This window comes from Parasteatoda tepidariorum, chromosome 12 (assembly GCF_982258835.1).
Source record: "Parasteatoda tepidariorum strain Cologne lab strain chromosome 12, Ptep-v5.0, whole genome shotgun sequence".
Taxonomy (NCBI): Eukaryota; Metazoa; Arthropoda; class Arachnida; order Araneae; family Theridiidae; genus Parasteatoda; species Parasteatoda tepidariorum.
Genome location: NC_141766.1, coordinates 3,007,107 through 3,030,901, shown reverse-complemented (window position 1 = coordinate 3,030,901; position 23,795 = coordinate 3,007,107). Strand labels below are relative to the sequence as shown.

The window sequence follows — 23,795 nt, the reverse complement described above, 5'->3', positions numbered from 1 at the left end:
GCGCTGGATGTTATGACAGACATGATGCCCTAAGTACGTTAATGACTCACTAAGTTGTTTTCTGGTATAGCATACCACACTAAGCAGTTCCTGGCATTAGTTAGGTACTTGAAGAGCTAAACTTCTCCTTTCTACATGCTTTGCCTATGGCCCACACATTACTTAGGGCCCCCTAAATGTTACAAATAATTCTTTTTTGAGTTATCAAAATTATTATTATCAGAGTTATGATTTAACAAAAATTGAAATAAATATAAAGTCAAATTTACAAGTATAATGTTATTTACTTGTGTTATAAATAATTTAAAAACATTTCATTATTAAATAATATGTAAATTTAGTTTTAAGTAATGACCAGGTGGCCCCTGACAGCTCTGTGCCTAGAGCCCCAGTATTTCTAGATCAGGCCCTGAATAATATGCAAAACAAAGAAATTCTAGGTGTGTCAACTGAGAAGAACAACAGAATAGATTTTATTTTAATCTACTTACAAATATATATTTTTTATTATTTTTAGATATGTATGACCAAGTTCTTAAATTTGGTGCAATGATTGTGGATGCCTTAAGAAACTTCAATCAGCCTATTATTGTATATATCCCACCAAATGGTGAACTCCGTGGAGGAGCTTGGGTAGTTGTAGATCCAACTATAAATGAAAAACACATGGAAATGTATGCAGAGACTGAGTGCAGGTTTGTTTGAAATATTTAAACTTTCATATGTAATTTGCTTCATTTAAAGGCTTAATTTGAAATACAGTACAGAACCCGTTATCCGGAAATTAGAAAACCGGAAAACCAAAAAACCGGAACGAAATACAAAAAATTTTCCCGCTATTTTAAAAAAAAAAAATTTTTTCCTCATAAGATTTTAGGATTTTTCGTTCTTTTTTTAAAGATGTTTACCTTACCATCATTTTGGTAATAATCATTAGTGTATTACTTCATCGTTTTTTCGTCTTTTTAAAGTAATTTCCAATTTTTTTTGTTGGATTTAACAATAAAAAAAAACGGCTTTTTGCAGCGATTCAGAAAACCGGAAAAATCAGTTATCCGGAATATCGATGGTCCCGATCATTCCGGATAATCGGTTCCCTACTGTACGAACAAAGCAGTGAGCATTGTGTTGTAGCAAGCTATATTTGTTTGTTAATAAACCACAGAAAAATAAGAACATGGTAGGGTGCATAGCTTTCTTAAAAAGTGCTTATTTTCGTTTTTTAGAAGCCCTTAAAGGTGCTTTTTTCATTAGATGTTTTTAAAAAGTGCTTAATTTGTCCTTTTCCGTAATGAGATTTAGTTTCTTTACCGTGTGCGAGTTTTTCACTCCTCATTCAATCTCGATCCATTTCGGCGTACTGTCAGTCAGCAGCGTATAAAAGCGCTGATCATAATATGTTTGATGAAATACTTGTAGGTCCGTATGTGCATATATACTGAGCTAGATTCAGTGAGAAGGATTCTTGCACTCTCATATGCAACTCTGCTGCATGTATTCTCTATTTCAGGCTTCATTTTCCGCCCTCTGAAATCGAACCGAAAATCTTTCAAAATTTTGCTGATCATTGGAACTAACTAAACATTGCCAAATTTTAATAGCAAGAAGAAAATTTTATTTCTCTTGTTAATTTCATCACTGTAGTCTTCGTCAATAGCAAGGTAATGGCCTTCTTTCTCTATTGTAATTATCGATCAGATCTTTGATTATCTCTCCATAATCTTTGAATTTGACTTGAGGATCATTCACTAAGTACTTATTTTCATGTAAGTCCTCAGAGCAGTCAAGAATCACAGAACCTCATCTCCTCAAAATTTCCATCTCTATTTTATTCATTTAATTTAATAAAAAAAAATTATATGAGATTTTTAAGCATAAATTTTTATCTAAGGGACCGTCCACTGATTGCATAGTTTTTTAAAACTTTTATTGTACTTCATTACTTTTTGTTTGCTATATTTTTTGCTTATTACTTTTTATTATTGCATTATTACTTTTAAAATTTTCAGTGCTCTTAATTTGTTTTAGGAAAAAACTTCATACTTTTTAAAATCTTGCCTCTAAATATTAAGTCAATATTTTAAATGCAGCAAAAAATCTTATGTTATTTAGATTTATCATTCTAAATTACTTTAATTTATATCTTAATGATTTGATTTAGAAACAATTGAAGTAAAAAATTTAATAATCTCAGATTTGTTAAATATCATGAGTTTAGAGACCGTATAATAATTTACTTCTGGCAAAAATGCTTAGCTTCAATACTCATTTTATTTACATTTCAAAATTATTTAAGTTTTTTTAATCATTTCATTAAAGAAATACAGAACCAAGTAACAAGTTTATTAGGGGCCATTCACTAATTTACATTTGTAATATATATTTATTAAAGTTTTCTTAATTTGCTTAATTCTTCAGATATTTTTATAAATTCAGTATGATCAATAATATTAATCTTGTTAATGTTTTGCTGAATATGCTATTAGTTATACTTATTTCAATGGAAAAAAATACACCCGATAACCTTTTTAAACAATAGTTAAATTAATTAGAATTTTGAATTAAAACTTTTTATACAATTAAATAAAGTAATTATTGATTTAAAAAATAGTATGAGCCACTCAGTATCGAATATATTTAATATTTTGTACAAATTATTTTTATGGTGGCCAATATTGTGAAGAAAAGAGTTCTTTATCAGAAGCAAGTTATTTTATCAAGTTCATGTAAAGTCTTATGAAAATTATTTTGAATTTTGTTAATGTACGAGGGTTGTTTTTTTTTCAACCTCCGATGGGCTGTAAAGGAAAGACCGGTCAATATAAAAAAAAGATTTTATCACCAAAACTTATGTACAATACAGCTTATTTCTCTACATAATCACCTTGACGATTAAAGCATTTGTCATATCTGTGAACAAGCTTTGCAATACCCTCTTCATAAAATGTAGCCGCCAATGATTGAAAGTGAGTTGTGACGGTTTCTTTGAGCTCCACGTCAGTTTGGAAGCGCTGCCCTCCAAGCCACTGCTTCAGTTCAGGGAAAAGATGATAATCACTCGGTGCTAGGTCGGGACTGTATGGTGGGTGTTCGAAAATGTCCCATTGAAATTGCTGAAGGAGTCGTTGGGTTACACGAGCGCTGTGGGGACGGGCATTGTCCTGTATCAGAACAATTCCAGAAGTCAGATTGCCTCTTCGTTTGTTTTGAATAGCTCTCCGTAAGCGTCGCAAAGTTTCACAATATGAATCTGCATTAATTGTTGTTCCAGGCTGCATAAACTCCACAAGCAACACACCTTTTTGGTCCCAAAAAACAGTTGCCATAATCTTACGGCTGTTGAAGGTTCGTTTGAATTTTGTGGGTCTTGTTGGAGAGTTTGTGTGCATCCATTGTTGTGATTGTCGTTTCGTTTCGGGCGTGTCAAATTGAACCCATGTCTCATCACCTGTCACAATGGATTTCAAAAAATCTTCTCCATCAGTATTGTAACGGTCAAGAAAATCCAAAGCTGCACCCATTCGGCGAGTTTTGTGGTTGTCAGTCAACATCCTTGGGACCCAGCGAGTGCAAACTTTTCTGTAGTGCAACCGTTCAGTAACGATAGAGTACAGGGCAGATCTTGAAACACCTGGAAATTTCATCGATAATTCACTTATGGTGAACCTTCGAGTTTCCCTAACCGCTTTGTCAACGCGCTGAACAATGTCGTCTGTGGCGACAGACTTGCGTCCTTGACCGCCTTCGTCATGAATATTAGTTCGGCCATCTTTAAATTTTCGGCACCATTCACGAACAACGCCATCACTCATAAAGGTGTCTCTGTTAGACAAATAATAGAAGTTAAAAGGTATGAGGTTCGATTTTCCGTCGTCGATCTCATGCATTCAACTTGCGTCGGTGACGTCATGGTCTGCGGGGATCGGCCAGTTTATTTTCATTTGCTGTTGGTCGTTCTTGCGTGGATCATGACGTCACCTGCTATCTGTATTTAAGCTTCTGTTGAAGCAGATCATTTTGTATTCTTTCTTTTCGTCACTCTGTGTGTGACATTCTTTATTACTAATGTTTTTAAATAAACTCATTTATTCAGAAACTTCGTTTCTCTTTTATTGTTGACATGACAAATATGATATTCTGCGAGAATCTCGGCTGTCAAGGTTATGGGCCGAGTTTATGGCATAACCGGGATTCATGTTCTATCGTCCTGAATATCTAGTTTTGCATTAGCCTGGATTTAGCCGAGTCTTTCTCAACTTCAAATGGAGAATCTTAAAGATGGGGGCCGTTCCCGCCCGCCAAATTTGCGAAGTGAATCGTCAGCTTAAATCACAAGTTTGCTGTGGAGTACTTCAAGGTGCTGTGGATTTGAAAAATAATACCACATTTAAGAAAATATGATGCTTCTAAAGAATTTTTCTCCAGTTGACAAAACTAACAGTAAGAATTTATTTAAAGAATTTTAGACCGGAATTTGAAGTCGGCACATCCAAATTTGATGGCTACTGCTACAGATTACGAAGTTTGGTATCTAGTATAGTACGAGCAGTGATACACCCTTTTGCTTTTAAAGAACCTTTTGAGTTATAATTGTTTCATCATGGAATCTTCGAACCTGCATATAGATTTCCTAAATTCGTCAAATTGGAGTACGTGGAAAGAAAATATGAAAGTAATCCTTATGGACCGAGGAGTGTGGAGTTTTATCTCCAAAACTGAGCCTGCCCTACCTTCAGAAGCAAGTCGAAAAGAAAGTCAAGAATACCTCTGGAGACGGGACAAAGCGTACACGTCAATATTTCTTAGTGTGGAACCTGAATACCGAAGTCTGATCTCGGCGACAATGGATGGTGCTGAAGCTTGGGAAATTTTAAAACAACATTTTGAGCCGACTACGAGAGCGAGAGTTATTCAACTCCTAGACCAGTTCTTCGACCTGAAATACACCCCAGGAGAAGAGGTTGGAATGTATTCAATGTCATGTATTCTCCTAAACTTAGAAGAAATCTTATTTCTGGTTCTGTAATAGAGAAAGCTGGAGGTTATTTTGTGGGTGTTAAAAATTGTATTTCTGTGTATAATCGGGTAAATGAGAAGATTTTCTATTGTAAAAGATTTAATGGCTTGTATTATTTTAAACCAAATGCCTATACTAAGCCTGATAAAGATTTAGTTATTGACAGAAGTGTTAGTGACTCGAATGAGCAATTGTTTAACGTATCTGTTCAGACAAATGATTTAGACATCTGGCATTTAAGGTACTGCCACATAAATTGTGATTATATAATTCAAACAAGTAAAAATTCTAGTGTGAAAGGATTATCTAATCTCAATTTTTCAGATAATAATTGTATAGAATGTAAACTAGCTAAATCTAAAAGAATTTCGTTTAAACCAATTTTAAGTATAAGGTCTAAGAAACCTTTGGAACTTTTACATATGGACGTATGTGGTCCAATGCCCGTCATTTCACATGGTGGAAGTCGGTACTTTCTTTCTATCACGGACGATTTTTCGAGAAAAGTTACTACTTTTCCCATTAAAAGGAAATCTGATGTTTTTGATTGTTTCATAAGATTTCAAAAGCGAACAGAAAGATTTTTAAACTGTAAAATTGTAAATGTTAGAACAGATAATGGTATGGAATTTTGCCATAAAGAATTTAGTGATTTTCTTGAAAATGAAGGTATAAGAGCTGAGCGTACTAACGCTTATACGCCAGAGCAAAACGGTGTTAGTGAACGCTATAATTTAACCGCCTTAGATAATGTAAAAGCAATGTTAAAATCTAGTAAATTAGGAGATGCTTTTTGGGCTGAAGCTTTACTATGTTTTACTTACACTTTTAATAGAATTTGTCATAAAAACCAAATTAAAACTCCCTTTGAATTGTATAGTGGAAGAAAACCATCAGTCACTCATTTGAAAACATTTGGTTGTTTAGCATTTGTGGGTCAACCAAAACAGTTGCGTAATAAACTTCAAATGAGAGCTAAAGAAGGGATTATGTTAGGATATGCAATGCATACGAAGGGTTATAGAATTTGGATTAAAAACGAAAGGAAACTTGTAGAAACAATAAATGTTCGTTTTGACGAAAGTGTAATTGGTGTGGAAGCTGTACTGGGCACCAAATTCATTAAACGCAATTTTGCTAGTTTTATACCGGAACGTCCCGATTTGGGCGGAAGTTCTTCAGATGAAGACTTAGGTAATTCAAGCTTAAAACCCGATTTAATTCCGTGTAAAAACATTTCATGGATTAGAAAAGCTGTACCCCGTCCAGATAATAGTCGAACTGATATTTATTATAACATTGAAGGAGTAAATATGAGATTAAGATCCTATAATGATGTAGAAAATTATTGCAACAGCAATAATATTAAGTATGATAGGGATTTATTTAATTTCAGTGGGAAAAATGCTTTTTCGGGTAAAGTTTCAAATTTTCAGGTTAATCATAATATAAAACATGAAGCAAATCATATTGAAATAAATATTCCTAAAAATTATAAAGACTGTTTAAAATCTCCTCAAGTTAAAAATTGGGAATTAGCTATGTCTGACGAGATCACTACTATGAAAGAAAGAAAAGTTTGGGATTTGGTACCACCTCCTAAAAATAAAAGAATTTTGGGAAGTCGTTGGGTTTATACAACTAAAGTAAATGAAAAGGGGGAAATTGTAAGATACAAAGCATGTTTAGTTGCACAGGGATTTAAACAAATAAGAGGTGAAAGTTATGATGAAGTATTTAGTCCTGTGGTTAATTTTGTTCTTGTAAGAATGTTTTTCACAATATTAGTTTGTATGCTAGGATGGTATCATTCCCAATTAGATATAAAGTGTGCCTACCTTTACGCAAATTTGAATGAGGATGTTTTTATGTATCAACCTCAAGGTTTTGTTCATTTAAATAAGCAAGACCACGTCTGTCATTTAAAGAAAGCTATTTATGGACTCAAGCAAAGTGGTCGAGAGTGGTTTTTTGAACTTGATAATACACTTGAAAATTTAAAGTTTGTAAGATTGAAGTGGTGTAATTGTACATATGTATATAAAAATGTAATTCTTATAATTTATGTAGATGACATAATTATTTTTGCTAAAACAGAAAATGAAGTAGACAGTGTTATTAAACTTTTAGGTGATAATTTTGATTTAAAAATTTTGGGTAATACTCGTAAGTTGTTAGGTGTTGAATTTGTTCAAAAAGATGGTGAGATGTTAATACATCAAAAGAGTTACATCCAAAAAGTTTGTAAAATGTTTTCTAGCTTTAAATTTCCTTTGTCATCATTGCCGATTACTAAGGGTAACTTATTATCAAAAGCTGACTGTCCATCTTCTAAAAACGAAGTGGATGAAATGGCGAAATTGCCGTATCGGAGCATTTTGGGTTGTTTGGCTTATATAGCTAATCGCACAAGACCGGATATATCCTATGCGGTAAATATATTATCACAATTTCAAGAAAACCCAGGTTTAAAACACTGGAATACTTTATTAAGATTATTAGGTTATGTTCAAAATACTCAAGATTATTTCTTAAAATTATCAAATATTGAAGAATTAAAAGTTAATTGTTACTGTGACTCAGATTTCGCTGCTAACAGGGATGACAGAATATCAGTAGGTGGTATAATATTGTTTTTAGATAAAACTCCGATATTCTGGAAAACTTTCAAACAAAAATGTGTGAGTCTATCTACAATGGAATCAGAATATGTGACTTTAACTGACGCTGCCAAAGAGGTAATATGGATTAAGCGAATAATAGATGAGTGTAGAGAATTAAATTTAGAGGACATAAATTTAAGTGATTGTATTATATTTAGTGACAATCAATCGGCAATTGATTTTTCTCATTCACCTATTGAAAATAGTCGAACGAAACACATCGACGTAAGGTATCATTTTTTAAGAAATTTAATTTATGATAAATTTTTTGCTGTTAAGCACGTTAGGAGTAAATTTAACTTAGCGGACATTTTTACAAAACCTTTAACCAAGTTAGAAGTGGAAAATTTCTGTTCAAAAGTATTTGTGAAAGTTTAATCTTTTGGGTGGTTTCAGGACTGAAACAGCTTAAGTATTAGTTTAAGGAAATTAAATATTTCTTTAGTTTATTGAGGATTTTGATAAACTGTATATGTGTGTTTTTTTGTAAAAGTTGAAGGCATGAGAGGGGGCCGCATGTTAGACAAATAATAGAAGTTAAAAGGTATGAGGTTCGATTTTCCGTCGTCGATCTCATGCATTCAACTTGCGTCGGTGACGTCATGGTCTGCGGGGATCGGCCAGTTTATTTTCATTTGCTGTTAGTCGTTCTTGCGTGGATCATGACGTCACCTGCTATCTGTATTTAAGCTTCTGTTGAAGCAGATCATTTTGTATTCTTTCTTTTCGTCACTCTGTGTGTGACATTCTTTATTACTAATGTTTTTAAATAAACTCATTTATTCAGAAACTTCGTTTCTCTTTTATTGTTGACATGACAAATATGATATTCTGCGAGAATCTCGGCTGTCAGTCTCCATACACTCGACTCATTCTTCGATGAATTTCCGCTGCACTGTTCCCTTCTGCCTGCAAGAAACGGATAACAGCTCGCAATTCACAGTTGGCGGGAGAATCAATAGCGACAGCCATGTTTATGTGACTGCAACTCAACTGGAAATGACCTGTTGGAATCGGCATTACAGAGCGTTTGAGCGGGGAAGATGCGCAGTCGCCTACTGCGCACACCAATCACCTGCTGCATTCCTGGTCATCATACTGTGCGATCGGAGGTTGAAAAAAAAACAACCCTCGTATGTAAAGAACTTTCTACAATAAGAAGAAAACATTTTTACTAGTGCTTAGATCCTAATTATATTTTTTAAAGTGCTTCAAAAGTGCTTATTTTTGTTGAAAAATTTGGCTAGAAGACTGCATGGTTTCCTAAAAATATTGAAATGAGTGGGCCTTAATGCTTTAATTAATGGAGTTTTAAGCCTATATTAATGGAATCAAAATTTAAATATGACTGAAAAATATCTTTTGAGACATAGCTTAAATTAACAGTGCATTAAATAACGCCAAAAATAGTAGAGAAATTATTTTAAGCATTTGTCTATACTTGGTATCTATGATTGTTTACAAGCTGACTCAAAAGTTTCTTTCCAAATTTGGTGCACAATAACTGGAAAAATTGCATTATAAATAAATGCCAGTAAGAAAAAGAGTTCTTTGTGGCACTTATACTCTGAATATTGCCAAAACTTTTAAAAATTTTAACTAAAATTTTATTTTCTTTATTTTTTGATATCTCAGAAATTGAAGAATTCAGAAAAATTTTTTATCTGTTTTATTTATTCCCTAAAGTACTTAAGAGTATCCCATGGAATGACTTCAAAGATGAGCGGCATATTCCTGTTTTTCCTGCCCCATAACTTGAAATTTATAGTCTTTTCCTTTTATTAAAGATAGTTTCTAAGCCAGTAATCTGAATCACTAAAACTATTTTTTTATTTAACTTCCTTTTTATTTAATTCATTAGTTTGGATGGGTTAAGTCACTTCCATTAATTTCAATTAAAGCAGACGCAGTTTTAAATGATTCCTTCAGACAATACTGGAGGAGCCTAATATTAAGCCACAAAAGAAAGGAGAATAAGTTATGTTTAAGTGTTTTTCGGATAAAGGTTTTACTTTTATGTAAATCCTGTTTATATTTATAATATTTGTATCCTTTTAATTTTAGATAATATTTATATAATTAAGTTTTCCTCTTTTGATTGTTTAATATTTTAACATGTTAATTTTGTTTTTCTTAATTTTAATAGAGGTGGGATCTTGGAACCTGAAGGTGCTGTTGAAATTCGTTTTCGAAAAAAGGATCTCTTGAAATCGATACACAGAACAGATCCTCTCAGTAGAGATTTATTGCATCAATTAACATCTACTCAAATATCTGCTGAACAAAAATCCAAATTGGAAGAACAACTTAAACAGAGAGAACTATACCTTTTGCCTGTATACCATCAGGTTGCTTTAGGATTTACAGATTTGCATGACACTCCCCGATCTATGTTAGACAAAGGAGTTATACAAGTAAGTAAATTGTAACTATCATCAAAGTTAACCCTCTTGTTGCTGGCAAAACTGAAACTGGCAAAAAAAGTTGCAGAGATTGCGAGATAAGACTTTGCAATGAGCCTTGTTTCGAAGTTTATCATACTAAATTTCATTTTAATAAATGTTTTGTAAGTATTTTGTGAGCTTTTATTAGTAACATTTTGCATTTGTATTTCATAAAATCGATCATAATTTAACCAACATATGATTAGATATGATTACTCATATATGATTAGATTATTTTAAAAGTTTCAGATTACCTTTTCTTATGATCTAATTCTATATTGAAAAAAAACTCTTTAAAAAAGTAATTATTTTAACTGTCAAAAATATATCTAAATTTGAAACTTGTAATAAAAAAAATTTGCAATTTTTTAACCTATTTTGATAAAAAAAAATTATACAGCTGGAGGGTTAAGTCATAAATTTATTTTGAGTTTATTAAAAAATCTAAAAGTTTTGTATTAAATATTTTTTGAATCTGTTTTCAGTTAAAGAAATGCTAGTTCTGAAGTACTTTAAAATTAAAGTTTTATAACTTTTTAAAAGTATATTTTAAAAGTTCACTATTATACCTCATGCTATCACATTTTCCCTGATTAGTGAAGTATTTATCCAAACTTTTCAATGTATGTCACTTCATGCTAATACCTTTTTATTGTACTAAATTACTTTTATGCAAAATACTAAAATATTTTTATTTAGCTTTTTCACAGATATAAGCTTTATTTACCCATTTTCAGGATATAGTTCCTTGGTCAAAAGCTCGAACTATACTATATTGGCGTTTGAGAAGACTGTTATTGCAGGATCGTTTAAAAGCTGAGATTGTATCTGTTAAACCTGGCATAAGTGATGGAGAAGTAGAATCAATGTTGCGGAGGTGGTTTGTTGAAGAGCATGGTACTGTAAATGTAAGTTTAAAGTAGTTTTTAACTGTAAATTTAATTTGTTTAAATTCATTATTTTTCATTAATCTTTTTTTGATTTTTGGAATTTTGGTTTTTAATGTTTAATTTTTAATTTATTGCAAAATTTACTCAATAAATAATGGTATGTAAGTCACATTCAAAATGCTCAGTCATTTTTAAAATTTAATTCCTTTTACTCAAAAACATTTAAATTTTAAAACTAATTAAGCACACATTCTGTTTTCTCTATACTGTATAAATATTTTTCATGCAGTTAGTTTTTAAAATTATTATTAGTAGATGCTTTCTTTGGCCAAATACAATAAAAAGTGTTTTGTCTGTTGAATAACACACATAATTTCTATATATTTTTGATATTATCAATAGTATGTAAATTAAAATTTTTTAAGGAAAGTTTTGTAAATAAAGTTACAACTGTTACTAAGTTTGTCATGTCTATCACCAGGTAACGTAACAGACTCTACATTTTAAGAAACAAAAATCAGGATACTCAACAAATTTCTAAAAAATATTTGATTTCTGTTTGATTTAGACTAAAATTTAAATTAGCGAATTTAGCTTATTAAGATTTCAAATAAATTCTAGTTGAATAAATAAATATTGTTATGTAAGTAATTATGGCGACAGACATAGTAAGAAGCTTCTCCTTCACCAACCAATCAAAGAACATTAAAAATAGCTGCTTATATTTACTTTATAAACTGCCAATCATACACAAATGTTTTCATAATTAAATTACAGTTTTGTATTTTAGGAAATTTAAATAAGTGTTTGCACCCAGGTTTTTATGAAAAAACATAATTCTGTCTAGAGATAAATGTTTTTTTTAAAAATATATTATAAACATGCATGCTTGCATATTCTAAACATAAAAATAAGATATAGTATATACTGAATAAATATTGTATGATTGCTACCAAAGAGATTAATAAAAGAAATGGTTATAAGAATAACTATTTCTGACATTTTTCTGCCTTTTAAATGTGCAATATTAATGATAAGTTGCTGAAATGATTCTTTGTAATATGTAAAGCATAAAATGATATGTGATTAGTTTTGAATGACAGTGTAGCGTCGGATATTCGGACGTCCCTTTTGGGAAGGGTCGATTTCCCGGACACTTTTTAACAATAAAAATAAACAAACATATCTTCATCTTCCCCTCTCTTTAAAAAAAGGTCTTTTGACACGATTTCTCTTTTTCTAATTTCTAGCGATTTATGCATTGAACCCATAAATCACCAGAAAGGGGAAGAAAAGATCTACCAAGACCTTTGAGTGACAGATAGTGACACTCCCCCTCTGGAATGCAGGAAAAGAGGGAGATTTGTTTTCAAAAGAGCGCAACTGTGTCCCCTCCCCCCTTCTTTCCTATGCAGCAGGCTAGTAAAAGAGGCATTTCCTGGAACCTTTTTATTAAAGTATTAGGGAAAGAAGTACTGTGGAAAAGTTTAAATGGGTTAAATGTTAATGTGGAGGGGGAGTCCAAAATGGAAAATTTGAATAGGTTTAAAAGGATACACTTCCTTGAGAAACATTCGTTCTTTCCCTGACCATGTAATATTTAGGAGGTGGGGGAAAAAGGGGGTAACATTCTTCCTTTAGCAGATTCTTTCAGTCACACACAAGAAAAAATAAAGAGAACCTAATCAGCATGCCACGCCTTTTTGGTTGATTGATAGCCAATGATCAAACAGAAAATAAGAATTTGTCACTTCCCCGCCCTCAACTTGAACAATCTCTTCTTTAAGCATATGTTCTCTAACAAATAAGGAGGAAATGAATTTTTCTCCTCCACCTACCCACCTTACTGAATGACTGCAATTTCCCCTTCTTGCTTCAATCGTTCATGTTCAAAATGGCGGAGAGAGTAATTAATATTTTCGTAACTGTCAAATTTTTTTTGTTTTCTATATTTTAAGCAATAATTATTTTTTTCTAATATTTTATTTTTGATTGATTAGATACCATTCTAATACTAAAAATAATGTTTATTTACTTTTTGCTTCGTAGATTCAGATCGTTTATTAGATCATTATAAGCTTTGTTTACCTGGGGAGTCTATTATATGGAAAAATCTATTATCCGGACTTCTGGAAGTCCCACCGATTCCGGATACGCGACTTTCCACTGTATAAATAAATGCATAATTTGCTTTAAAGTTAATGAATGAAATTTCTAGAAGTATTGTATGCATCAGCGGTTCTTAACCTATGGGTCGTGACCCAAAATTGGGTCGCAAGGTATATTTCTTGGGTCGCGCTAAGTCGAATCAAAAAAGTTAGTAATACACCAAATAATAAGTAATACCAACACCTCCTAGAAGAAGTCATTGTGGCTTACTCAGCCTAGGCTTAATGAGGTACCTGGGTAACTTTATACCCTTAATCCTCATTCATAATAATTAAAAAAGGCACATGACTCAAAATTAGTTTAGCATATCAAGGTGTAAAATTAATATAAGAATAAATGATACCTAGTAGTTAATGTTTAAAATAAAAAAGAAAATAAAAAAGTAAAAAAGAATTAACATAAGAGGTAGAAAAATAGTTCCACAGAAGTGGCGCTGTTTAAGTCACTCCCTAATGGGGTGTGTAAAAAAATAGCGGTGGCGCTGATGTCGCCCTAGCGTCGAATCGGCCAGAAAGTGAAAAAGTTAAAAATGAACTTTAAAGAAAAGGTAATAAAAAGATAAAATGGTGAATAAAATGATTTAAAAGGGAAAAAATCAGAGCTCGGGGTGGGGAAACATTTGTAATGAAAGAATTACCCTTCGTTATTTTGAAAATAGCTAGCAAGGATAAAAATTTTGTCAAGAGGAGTGTCTGCTTTTTTTATATCAATAACTAATTGGGCAATATTAATGCCCTTAAAAATGGTGTTCAAGAAAGAATTAGTGTCAACATTGGGTTGGGGGGGCGTGGTCGTGAAGGACGGAACAGCGGCTGCTGAAGAGCTTTCTCCGACAGCCGAAAAGGGGCGTGGCTTATTGCCATTGCGAAGCGCATCAGCGCATGATCGCCAATTCCTGTCCTGAGGCTTTCTCTTCTAGGAGGTGTTGGTAATACGCACGCCATTGCTTTGCGTGCACACAGACTCAGTAAGCTCTCTGTCAAAAACTCGTTTCTGCGTATTGTGTTGTGAATAACAGTGAAACGTGTAATAACAGTGAAACGTGAATACAAGCATTTCAGAAACAAATTTTGTCTTATTATTAATAGTGGAGTGATCAAGCTGCAGTGCGTATTGTAAAATTGTAATCACCTTAATAATGGCAAAACGTGAATACAAGGAAGCATTTTTAGAATTAGGTTTTACTTGCATTTATGATCGAGGAGTGAACAAGCCGCAATGCACACAATGCAATGGTATTAAGTAATGAATCGATGAAACCGAACAAAGTTAAAAGACATTTTGATGCAAAACATAAAAATGTTCCCTTTGAGGGAAAAGATCGTACTTTTTTCGAAAGAAAAGAAGCCCATTTAAAAAGACAGCGTTTGGATGCACCAAGTAGTAGTGGTTTTATAAATTCTGCCAAACAAGCTACACTTGCTTCTTTTCATGTGACTTGGCATATTGCAAGACAAAAGAAACCCCATAATATTGCTGAAAAACTTATAAAACCTGCTGCTATTGACATGGCACGTATCATGTGCGGAGAAAGTTCAAAGAAATTACAAAAGATACCATTATCAAATGATACAATTCGTTTACGAATTAATGATATGTCACTTGATATTAAGAATCAACTTATTTCTGCTATAAAAATTGCTGGTTTATTTAGTATTCAACTGGATGAAACGACAGATGTAAGTAAAGATGCTCAACTCATGGTTTACGTGCGGTATCCAGGTTTAACAGATATACAGGAGGACATTTTATTTTGCAAACCAATGTCAACAACAACTAGAGGTGAAGATATTTTTCTTATGGTCGATTCGTTTTTTAAAGAAGAAGGATTAAATTGGAATCAGTGTTTCAGTATTTGCACCGACCAGCTGCCATGACAGCATCTCAAAAGGGATTTTCAACAAGAGCGAAACAAATGAATCCACAAATTATATCGATTCATTGTTTGTTACATGGACAAAATCTTGCTTCAAAAAAACTATCACCCGAATTATGTATCGTTTTGGATGAAATTGTTGCGGTAGTCAATTTTATCAAATCAAGCGCTCTTAACTGTAGAATTTTCCGTGAACTGTGTTTCGAATCTGGTGCAGAATACGAGAATTTATTATATTATTCTGAAGTTCGATGGCTGTTCCGGGGCAAAGTTGTTCAAAGAGTATTATCATTACGGACAGAAGTCTAATTATTTTTGAGAGAAAAGAAACACCCATTTGCATCTAAATTCTCCGAGTTGAAGTGGATTACTCAAGTTGCTTATTTGTCAGATATTTTATTTGAAATAAATGATCTAAATACGTCTATGCAAGGACGTAGTCATACTATTATTGAATTAACTGAAAAAATTGCATGTTTTAAAAATAAACTCAAATTATGGAGAAATAAGGTTGGAGTAAAGAAACTTGCTTCATTCCCGACTCTTAATTTACTTGTTGAAGACAATAATATTGATACAGTGGAAAGTCACGTATCCGGAATCGGCGGGACTTTCCGAAGTCCGTATATTTGATTTTTCCGTATAATTGACCTCCAAGGTAAACAAAGCTTAAAATGATCTGAATCTAAGAAGCAGAAAATAAATAAACATTATTTTTCGGGCAATAATGTTTTAGTATTAGAATGATATCTAATCAATCATAAACAAAATATTAGGAAAAAAATAATTATTGCTATTCTAAAAATAAAATAGAAAACGAAAAAAAATTCCCAGTTATGAAAATATTAATTGTTCTCTCCACCATTTTGAACTAGAACGATTCAAGCAAGAAGGGGAAATTCCCGTCATTCAATAAGGTGGGTAGGTGGAGAAGAAAAATTCATTTCCTCCTTACTTGTCATTCAAGTTGAGGGCAGGGTAGTGACAAATTCTTATTTTCTCTCCCATCATTGGCTATCAATCAAGCATAAAGGCGTGGCATGCTAATTGGGTTCTCTTTATTTTTTCTTGTGTGACTAAAGGGGATTCCCCCTCCACTTTAACATTCAAAATAGTTCCAGGAAATGCCTCTTTTACTAGCCAGCTGCATAGGAAAGAAGGGGGAGGGAGGGGACTCTGTTGTGCTCTTTTGAAAACACCCCCCCCCCTTTCCTGCATTCCAGAGGAGGAGCGTCATGGTCTTAGTTCTTCTGTTCTCTTTTCTGTTGATTTATGGGTTCAATGCATAGATCTTAGAAGCTGAGAAGGGGAAAACCTGTCAAAAGACTTCGTTTCCTTCTTTTCTTTTTTTTTTAAGGAGAGGGGAAGATGAAGAAATTGTTGTTTATTTTGATTGTTAAAAAGTGTCCGGGAAATCGACCCTTCCGGAAAAGGGACATCCGAATATGGGACGTTACACTGTATCACATTTTAAAATACAGAAAATTATTATTAATCATTTAGAAAAACTAATAGCAGTCTTTGATCGATATTTCCCTGCAGACGATGTTTTCAAGTATAATTGGGTTCAAATGCCATTTAATTTTGATGTAAGTGATTTGCATGAGGAATTTGTTAATATTAATCAATTTCAAGAACAATTAATAGAAATACAAAGTGACCAAGCACTTCGATACAATTTCTACAAAAACACTGAATCTTTATGTGCTTTCTGGTTAAAATTAAAAACCGAAAAGCCAATAATTGTTAAAGAAGCCCTAAAAGTATTATTGCCCTTTTCAACAACATATATGTGTGAGGCTGGTTTTTCGGCTCTGTGTGTAATCAAAAACAATTACCGGAACAAGTTAAGTCCTGAAATAGATATAAGGTGCTCCTTGACAAGCATTCAACCGAGGTTTGAAGATCTTTCAAAATGTATTCAAGCACAAGGTTCTCATTAAAACTGTGTAACTTACATTTAAAATTTAAAAGACTTAACATATGTATTGATATTTCTTTTTTTTAGGAATAAGTTAAAATGTCAATTATTTTCAAAAAGTTATAAATATATTTTAATTTGGTCAATAAAAATTATTAAAAACACTTGATTATTAATTAAATTTTCCTTGAATCGAAAAGTACTTTTGTTAATCTTTATTATTAAAAAAATAAATAAAAAATTTGTAAGTTAAAAATAATCATCATACTAGAATTGAAGATTTTTTAAAAATACGATCTAAAATAAAGCAATAAAAAAATTTTGACTTCTTTTTGGGTCGCGGCATGAACATATTTCTCAAATTTGGGTCGCGGCTTAAAAAGGTTAAGAACCACTGGTATACATCCATGAAAGAAAATGCACATGCTTTGTCCAACCACCAAAGATGTTTACAGTGAACAACCTTTGAGTGTTCCTAGGATCTTGGAGCTTTTAAATCTTCAATGGACCTACATTTATATTTTATGCAAACTGTATTTTTTTTGTACTTATCTTTTTTAGGTAATCGCAATTTTTCTTCTAGTGAGGCTAGGCACTTTTGTGCAAGGTGCTCTAAAAGCTTGCAACCATTTTTATTTACTTAAAACATCACTTAAATAGAATCAAATGCAGCTTCAGAGGTTATTGTTACGAACTATCTTTAAGGTTTCATATGTACCCCTGAATTAAATTAAAACCCATTTAATGGTGAAATATTTAAATTATTTTAATTAATGTTGCAGCAATACTTGTGGGATGACAACAAGGCAGTTGTTGACTGGTTAGTTGCTCAATTGGATACTTCTAGAGAGCGTTCTCAGATTTTAGAAAATTTACATTGCCTTCGTCGAGATTCAGTAATTTCTCAGATTAGAAGGTATGCTATCTGAAATATTTTGTTCAACAATAGTTAAAAGCTTTCAGAAAATGTAAATTCTTTACAAATATGTGCTATGTAACTTTAAAATATTTTTGTGTGACTATCTTTGGATAAATTTCTTTTTATTTTAAAAACCTTCAACTGTTTTTTTTTGCCTTCTTTTTTTCAAATTAAAATGAAGTTGTAATCTAAAATAATTGATGCATTTTTTTTACTTTCCATGTCTGAGGAGTCATAAATCAGTTATAAATCACTATATTTAGCTTAAAAGAATACCATTTTTTTTATTCATTGTTTGTAATATTGAATTAAGATGTCTGAAGTCAATCCCCTGAAGATATCAAAGATTTTCTTGTTCTATGTTGAGATCCTATAGCTAAATATCAAAATTATCAGGATTATTTTTTTCAGTTTGTGTTCTGTACATTAACAAATTGCTAAAATTTTATTTAAAAATATGTTTGTAAACTCTTTGATAATGAACAAGATATACTATGAAATTTTCCTTACGAGGGAAGTGTACATCTATAAAATCTGTATTGAAACAAAACTAAGTTTAAATTAAAGAGCAGGGTTGAAAATTTTTTTATGGTAAAAATTAACCGCTGCTGAGGTAAAATTTTAATTCATTTACTTATAAAATAATAAATTTTTATAGCTCTACTGGATTCGTTACACAAGAGTAAGGCTATCCGCCTTACAACTGAGAGATCAAGAGTTCAAATCTCAACTGAGACATTTGATTTTTATATCTAAATCTTTGATCTAGCAAGATTAATAACTATTTAGTCTGTTTTATTCAATATATAAATTTTTCAATTTAATTTTTTTTATAAAATTTAAACTCAAATTTTCATGAATTTTTTTAGAAAAAAGTTGTAATTTAACTTTTTTTTTAATTTAACTGTTTTTAAGTTTGTATTAACTTAAATTGTGAGAATATAAACAAAATTGTATTATAACTCTTATTAAAAAATTAAGTATTACCAACAAAGTTTGTATTTTCAATGACATAATCTTTTTCAGTAATAAATAGTTTACTTAATTCATCTTTCCTTTCTATCTTTTTTTAACACGAATTATAATGTAATTTTGTTAGTATTTTCAGAACCAAATTTAATAAAAGCTTAAAATATTTGTTAAGAAATTCAACTAGACATTAAAAAAAATAAATTACTAAATTGCAAATAAATTTTCTTAAATAATTCATGTATTTTAAATCAATTTTATTTTATTTTTTTAAAGTTTAAATTTTTAAAAAAAATGTATTTTAATTAAAAAAAATGATTTAATATTGAATGAAACGTACTAAATAGTTATCAATCTTGTTCGATTTGACATCTTGAAATAGAAACCAAATGTCTCGGCTGGGATTTCAACTTCTGATCTCTCAGTTAGAAGGGTCGATAGCTGAAGTGTTCTGCAAGGAATCCACAAGAGCTAAAATGTTTTATTATAAGTAAATAAACTGAATCTTTAAAAAGGCATATTTTACCTGAGGGTCCACAGTAGTAGAAAATTTTTATCCTATCATAGGAGATATATTAGTTTACATTTGTTACTTATTGTCTTAATGCAAACTACGAACTTGTGTTTATTAAAATTAAGTAGCTTTCAGCATGTGAGTTAAAATATTTTTCAAAATTGTTTTACAGAATATTATTTTCGCTTTTTTATAACAACATAATTCTTACAAAATGCACAAGTTTTATTGTTTGTGAACTTATACATCTTATGCTACAAATTATAATTTTGTTTGAGTTCTTTGTGTCACTGCCATTTTAAAATAATTTTCAGTCCCTTTTAGATAGTGCCTTAGCTTTTTACCTTAGCTTTTTTATCTGTCACAAATGTATTTTAAGGGGACTATATTTTCTAGCAAAGCTGGAAAAAAATTATGAAAATAATTATGTATCAATAATTATTATTTTCTTCATAATCATGAAAAATTACTATATTACTATTTAAAACTATGATTTCAAAAATATAATAAACATAAACATTTAATATTAGCTCTTATAATATAAGTCATAAATAAAAAAAATATTACACTTAAAGCAGTGTTTTCATCATAGAAAAAAAATGGGTGAGAATTTCTCACCCTTTCTCAAAAACAGGGTGAGATTTCAAAAAGTTAAGTGAGATTTCTAAAAACTGAGAAACACAAAACTCTTGAAAAAAATCATTTCTTTAATTATAATACATTTTTAACGCCTTCTATTTTTTAAAGCATTGAATATTTTTGGTGCATCATCATAGAAGATTTTGCCTTTACAAGGTATTTGTCCATCTTACATAAGTGCATAAAAATTTGAACTTCGTACATGAAGAAACCTTACCTACGGTAAACTCGTGGTTGCAGAGAAATGTGTTCTGAAAAGGAGTTCCATGGTTGTGTTCTGTTGTTCGTAAAGGTTCTGAACAATACTGGCAAATAGGGAAGCTAGATAATGGGGCAGATGTTGAGAATAATGAAAGATCCAGGAAGAAAAGTGAAACGGATTTTATTCTAAATGGCGTAGTTCGAAGCTTTTTCCAAAATGCGAGAAATTTGCGAATTTTGAAATTGATATATAGAATGCGCGAATTTCTCGCGGTAATCCTTTTTTAATGCGAGAGAAGAAAAAAATATGCGAGATTCTCGCGTTCTCGCGCTGTAGTGAAAACACTGAAAAGGAATTTTATTGTTATTGTGTTATGTAGTTTTTGTATTTTATTAACTAAAAATTCTTAAGGTTTCCCATTCTTAATACGTTAGGTAAGATGGAATAGTTTGCATGAATTATATATTTTTTAAATCTTGTTTTTTTTTTCTTTTCATGTTTAGCTGATATATCCTCATGGAAACTTTCATAACAATAATTTATGTATTTCTTTTTTTACAGTATGCTGCATGAAAACCCTGAAATAACTATGGATTGTGCAGTTCATATTATTCAAAATATGACACCACAACAAAGAACTGATATCCTTAATACCATACGTGCCTTTGAAACTCATTTAAGTGACTCCGAAATACCTCATTCCAATGCAGATGCATGAGTTTTGAGCCTAATAGGAAATAATTTTTATACTTGCACATTTGTGTCTTTTTATTTCATGTCAGGCATTGCATTTAGTTTGCTAACTTTATATTAGTGTACCGTTTTGAATTTGTTTTTGTGAATGAATTTTTTCTTCATCTCTACACTGTTTAATTTTCCAACATAATCAAAATCAAACAAATTATCTGTTGTATCTAGAATTCTTTTGCACAAACACAGTGAGCTACAAAAAATGTGCAGCACTATGATGTTTCTTAATTCTTGTTTCTTATTTTCATTTAAAAAGGCATTTATAGACATTCCTTTCTTTTCTGGTTCCTAAGACACAAAAAAAAAAAGGAATAAGAAAGATTCTTACGAAGAAATTAAAACATATTTCTACTTCAAAATTAATGCAATTAACATTTTGCTCATGAATGCATATTATCAACTAAAAATATTAATGATATCAAATAAAGATTTTAAAGAAACTGAAACTAGGTTATCTGTAGGTAATGATTCAGTTCTATACTTTTTCTAGAAATTTTTGCGAGAAATTAAAATTTAAATTTTTTTGTATGTTTTAAAGATTTAGATAATTTACTAAAAGTAAAATGATTATTAAAAGTTTTATTCATAACTCATGACAGGTTGTTGAGTTGGATGCAGTGTAATATGTATTTGTTAAAATCACTATTCTCGTTGAATAGTTAACTGAAATTATATATTTTTGTGTATCCTGCTTTTAGTTAAGAATTTTTTTATTTGACATATCTTTAATTTTAATTTTATGTAAAAAAAAACACTAATTTCTATTTTAAATTAACTCATTACATTTGGGCGTTAAAAACGCATGCAAAACCTAATTTCCTATTAAAATTTCCATATCTTAAAAATATCCTGCTTTTAGTGTGACGTAAAGTAACATGAAGTCCTAAATCATGAAATAATATATTTGTGCGATTGCAAATGATTTGTCAAACTGCTAACTTAACTGGTGGTTTATTTACAAAATTTTTGTTTTATTCCTTTTAGTACTAAATTTATTTACACATATTAGATAAGTTTTTAATCCACATTCTGGTTAATTGCATTGCTTCAGAAATAAGAGGAAACATTTTTAAACTTATTAAATTTAATTGCTACTGCAGATTTAAATAATGTTTAGTTGTTTAATAGAACTGAATAAGAAGGAATGTAGAAAAAACTCGAATTTTTTATTTAATAAAAAATGCCTTTTTAAGGGAGAAATCTAAACATTTTGTAGTGTTTCAGACTGTTGTTCTTTTGATTTATTTTCTTAGCTCCATTCTCATTATTTAATATTTTTATCTATGTATTTTTTTAAATATAACATTGTAGATTAACATTTTATTTGACTATGTGTGTATAAATGTTTACCACATTCCAGCTTGTGATATTTCTATGAAAATAAAATGACTAGTTGTAAATATTAAGTTGTGAGATTTTTAGAAAGGAATTCAGTTGCCTAGTCCAGTTGCTAACATGCCATCAAATAAATCTCTTTATTTTTGTTACAAAATACTTCAGTAATGATATTCAGTGTCAATATGTTTGTGTATACAATCTTGTTCTGTGTTAAAAATTACAACTGTAAAGTATTTTCTGTATGTTGGGTGACATTTTATATTTTGTTTCTATCTGATTTCTTGTTTTCTGCTTTTATCAAAATAAAGCAGCTGAAATTTTATTCTTATTTATACATACATATCTATTTGTTATGTTTGTTTATGTGAAATATGCTCAACTGAATAAGCTCTTCTTGGTGGACTATATTTTGTTTTGTTCGAATGCATTTTATGTTTTTTATCAAGATTATAAAGAATAAGATAAATATTTTTCTTGCTCACACTTTAATCAAGTTACATATTGCTAAGGAAAAAATATCTTAAATTATTAAATTAAGTGGTAGATAAAAACATATTTTTGTTTATCAAATTTTATGTAATTATCAACTTTTGTTATTTATTTCCTTTATTTATTTATTTTTATTAATTAAATGAGTATTTTCTGACATTGAATGAAATTGTTTTCAGATTCTGTTAAAATCTTAATCAAAATAAATTTTTTTAACTTAATAAATACATATATTTATACTGAAATAAATCTGTTAATTTCTAAATTGGTATGTTTTTTATTGTGAAGTTGAATAGTTCTTAAATTATGACTATATTCCCTTTTTATTGTTCCTTTGACAGAGAAGCCAAGTAAATATATTTTTAGTAGTTCTATTTTTATAACAACACATTTATTGGATTAACATACAGTGAACTCTCACTTATGCACCGGTGTAAGGGGCCAAGAGAAAAAAGCGCATAAGTGAAAGAGGCGCATAAGTGAAAGAGGCGCATAAGTGAAAGAGGCGCATAAGTGAAAAACTTCACGATTCTAAAACGCAACTCAAATTGCAGTGACAATATGAATAAATATGTTTCTAAAGATTTAATGTTAATATTTATACTGTTTTGGTATTTACTATAATAATACAAAGAAAAAATTTAACATACCTTAAGACAATTTATTTTCTTACAAAATAATCTTAATACATGTTTGTATTTGTTTTTACCGACGTTATTCGAAAACAGTTTTTTCCAGTTCATATAAATGGGATAAGGGGGTGTTTCAAAAGCAAAACTAAATTGTAAATAATCAGGAATAGTGTCTAAAGCTTTCAATACTGCTGTGTGATTTGGAAAAACTTTATCATCTCGTCAGTATCATCCACCACGTTCTCATCATTCACAAGTTTTAGTTAGATATAAATGAACAGTTCTTCACAAAAAATTTGAGTTTTATGGGAGGGGGTGAAACATATCACATGATAAATTTCTAAGAAAAATACTTTACGTCAT

At 30.6% G+C, this 23,795-nt stretch overlaps 1 protein-coding gene across 9 annotated transcripts in view; it reads left to right on the top strand.

Moving 5' to 3' along the window:
- The window catches only part of ACC (acetyl-CoA carboxylase), a 165,717-nt gene extending 142,652 nt beyond the window's left edge, over nt 1–23,065 (top strand). For all 9 annotated transcript variants that reach the window (XM_087155609.1, XM_087155613.1, XM_087155610.1 and 6 more), the window contains 5 exons: nt 518–695; nt 9,827–10,094; nt 10,862–11,032; nt 17,763–17,896; nt 20,785–23,065. In XM_087155609.1, coding sequence (XP_087011735.1) covers nt 518–695; nt 9,827–10,094; nt 10,862–11,032; nt 17,763–17,896; nt 20,785–20,941 — 908 coding nt within the window. In that variant the 3' untranslated portion in view covers nt 20,942–23,065. The remainder of the gene's footprint in view (nt 1–517; nt 696–9,826; nt 10,095–10,861; nt 11,033–17,762; nt 17,897–20,784) is intronic.
- The last annotated feature ends 730 nt before the right edge of the window (nt 23,066–23,795 follow it).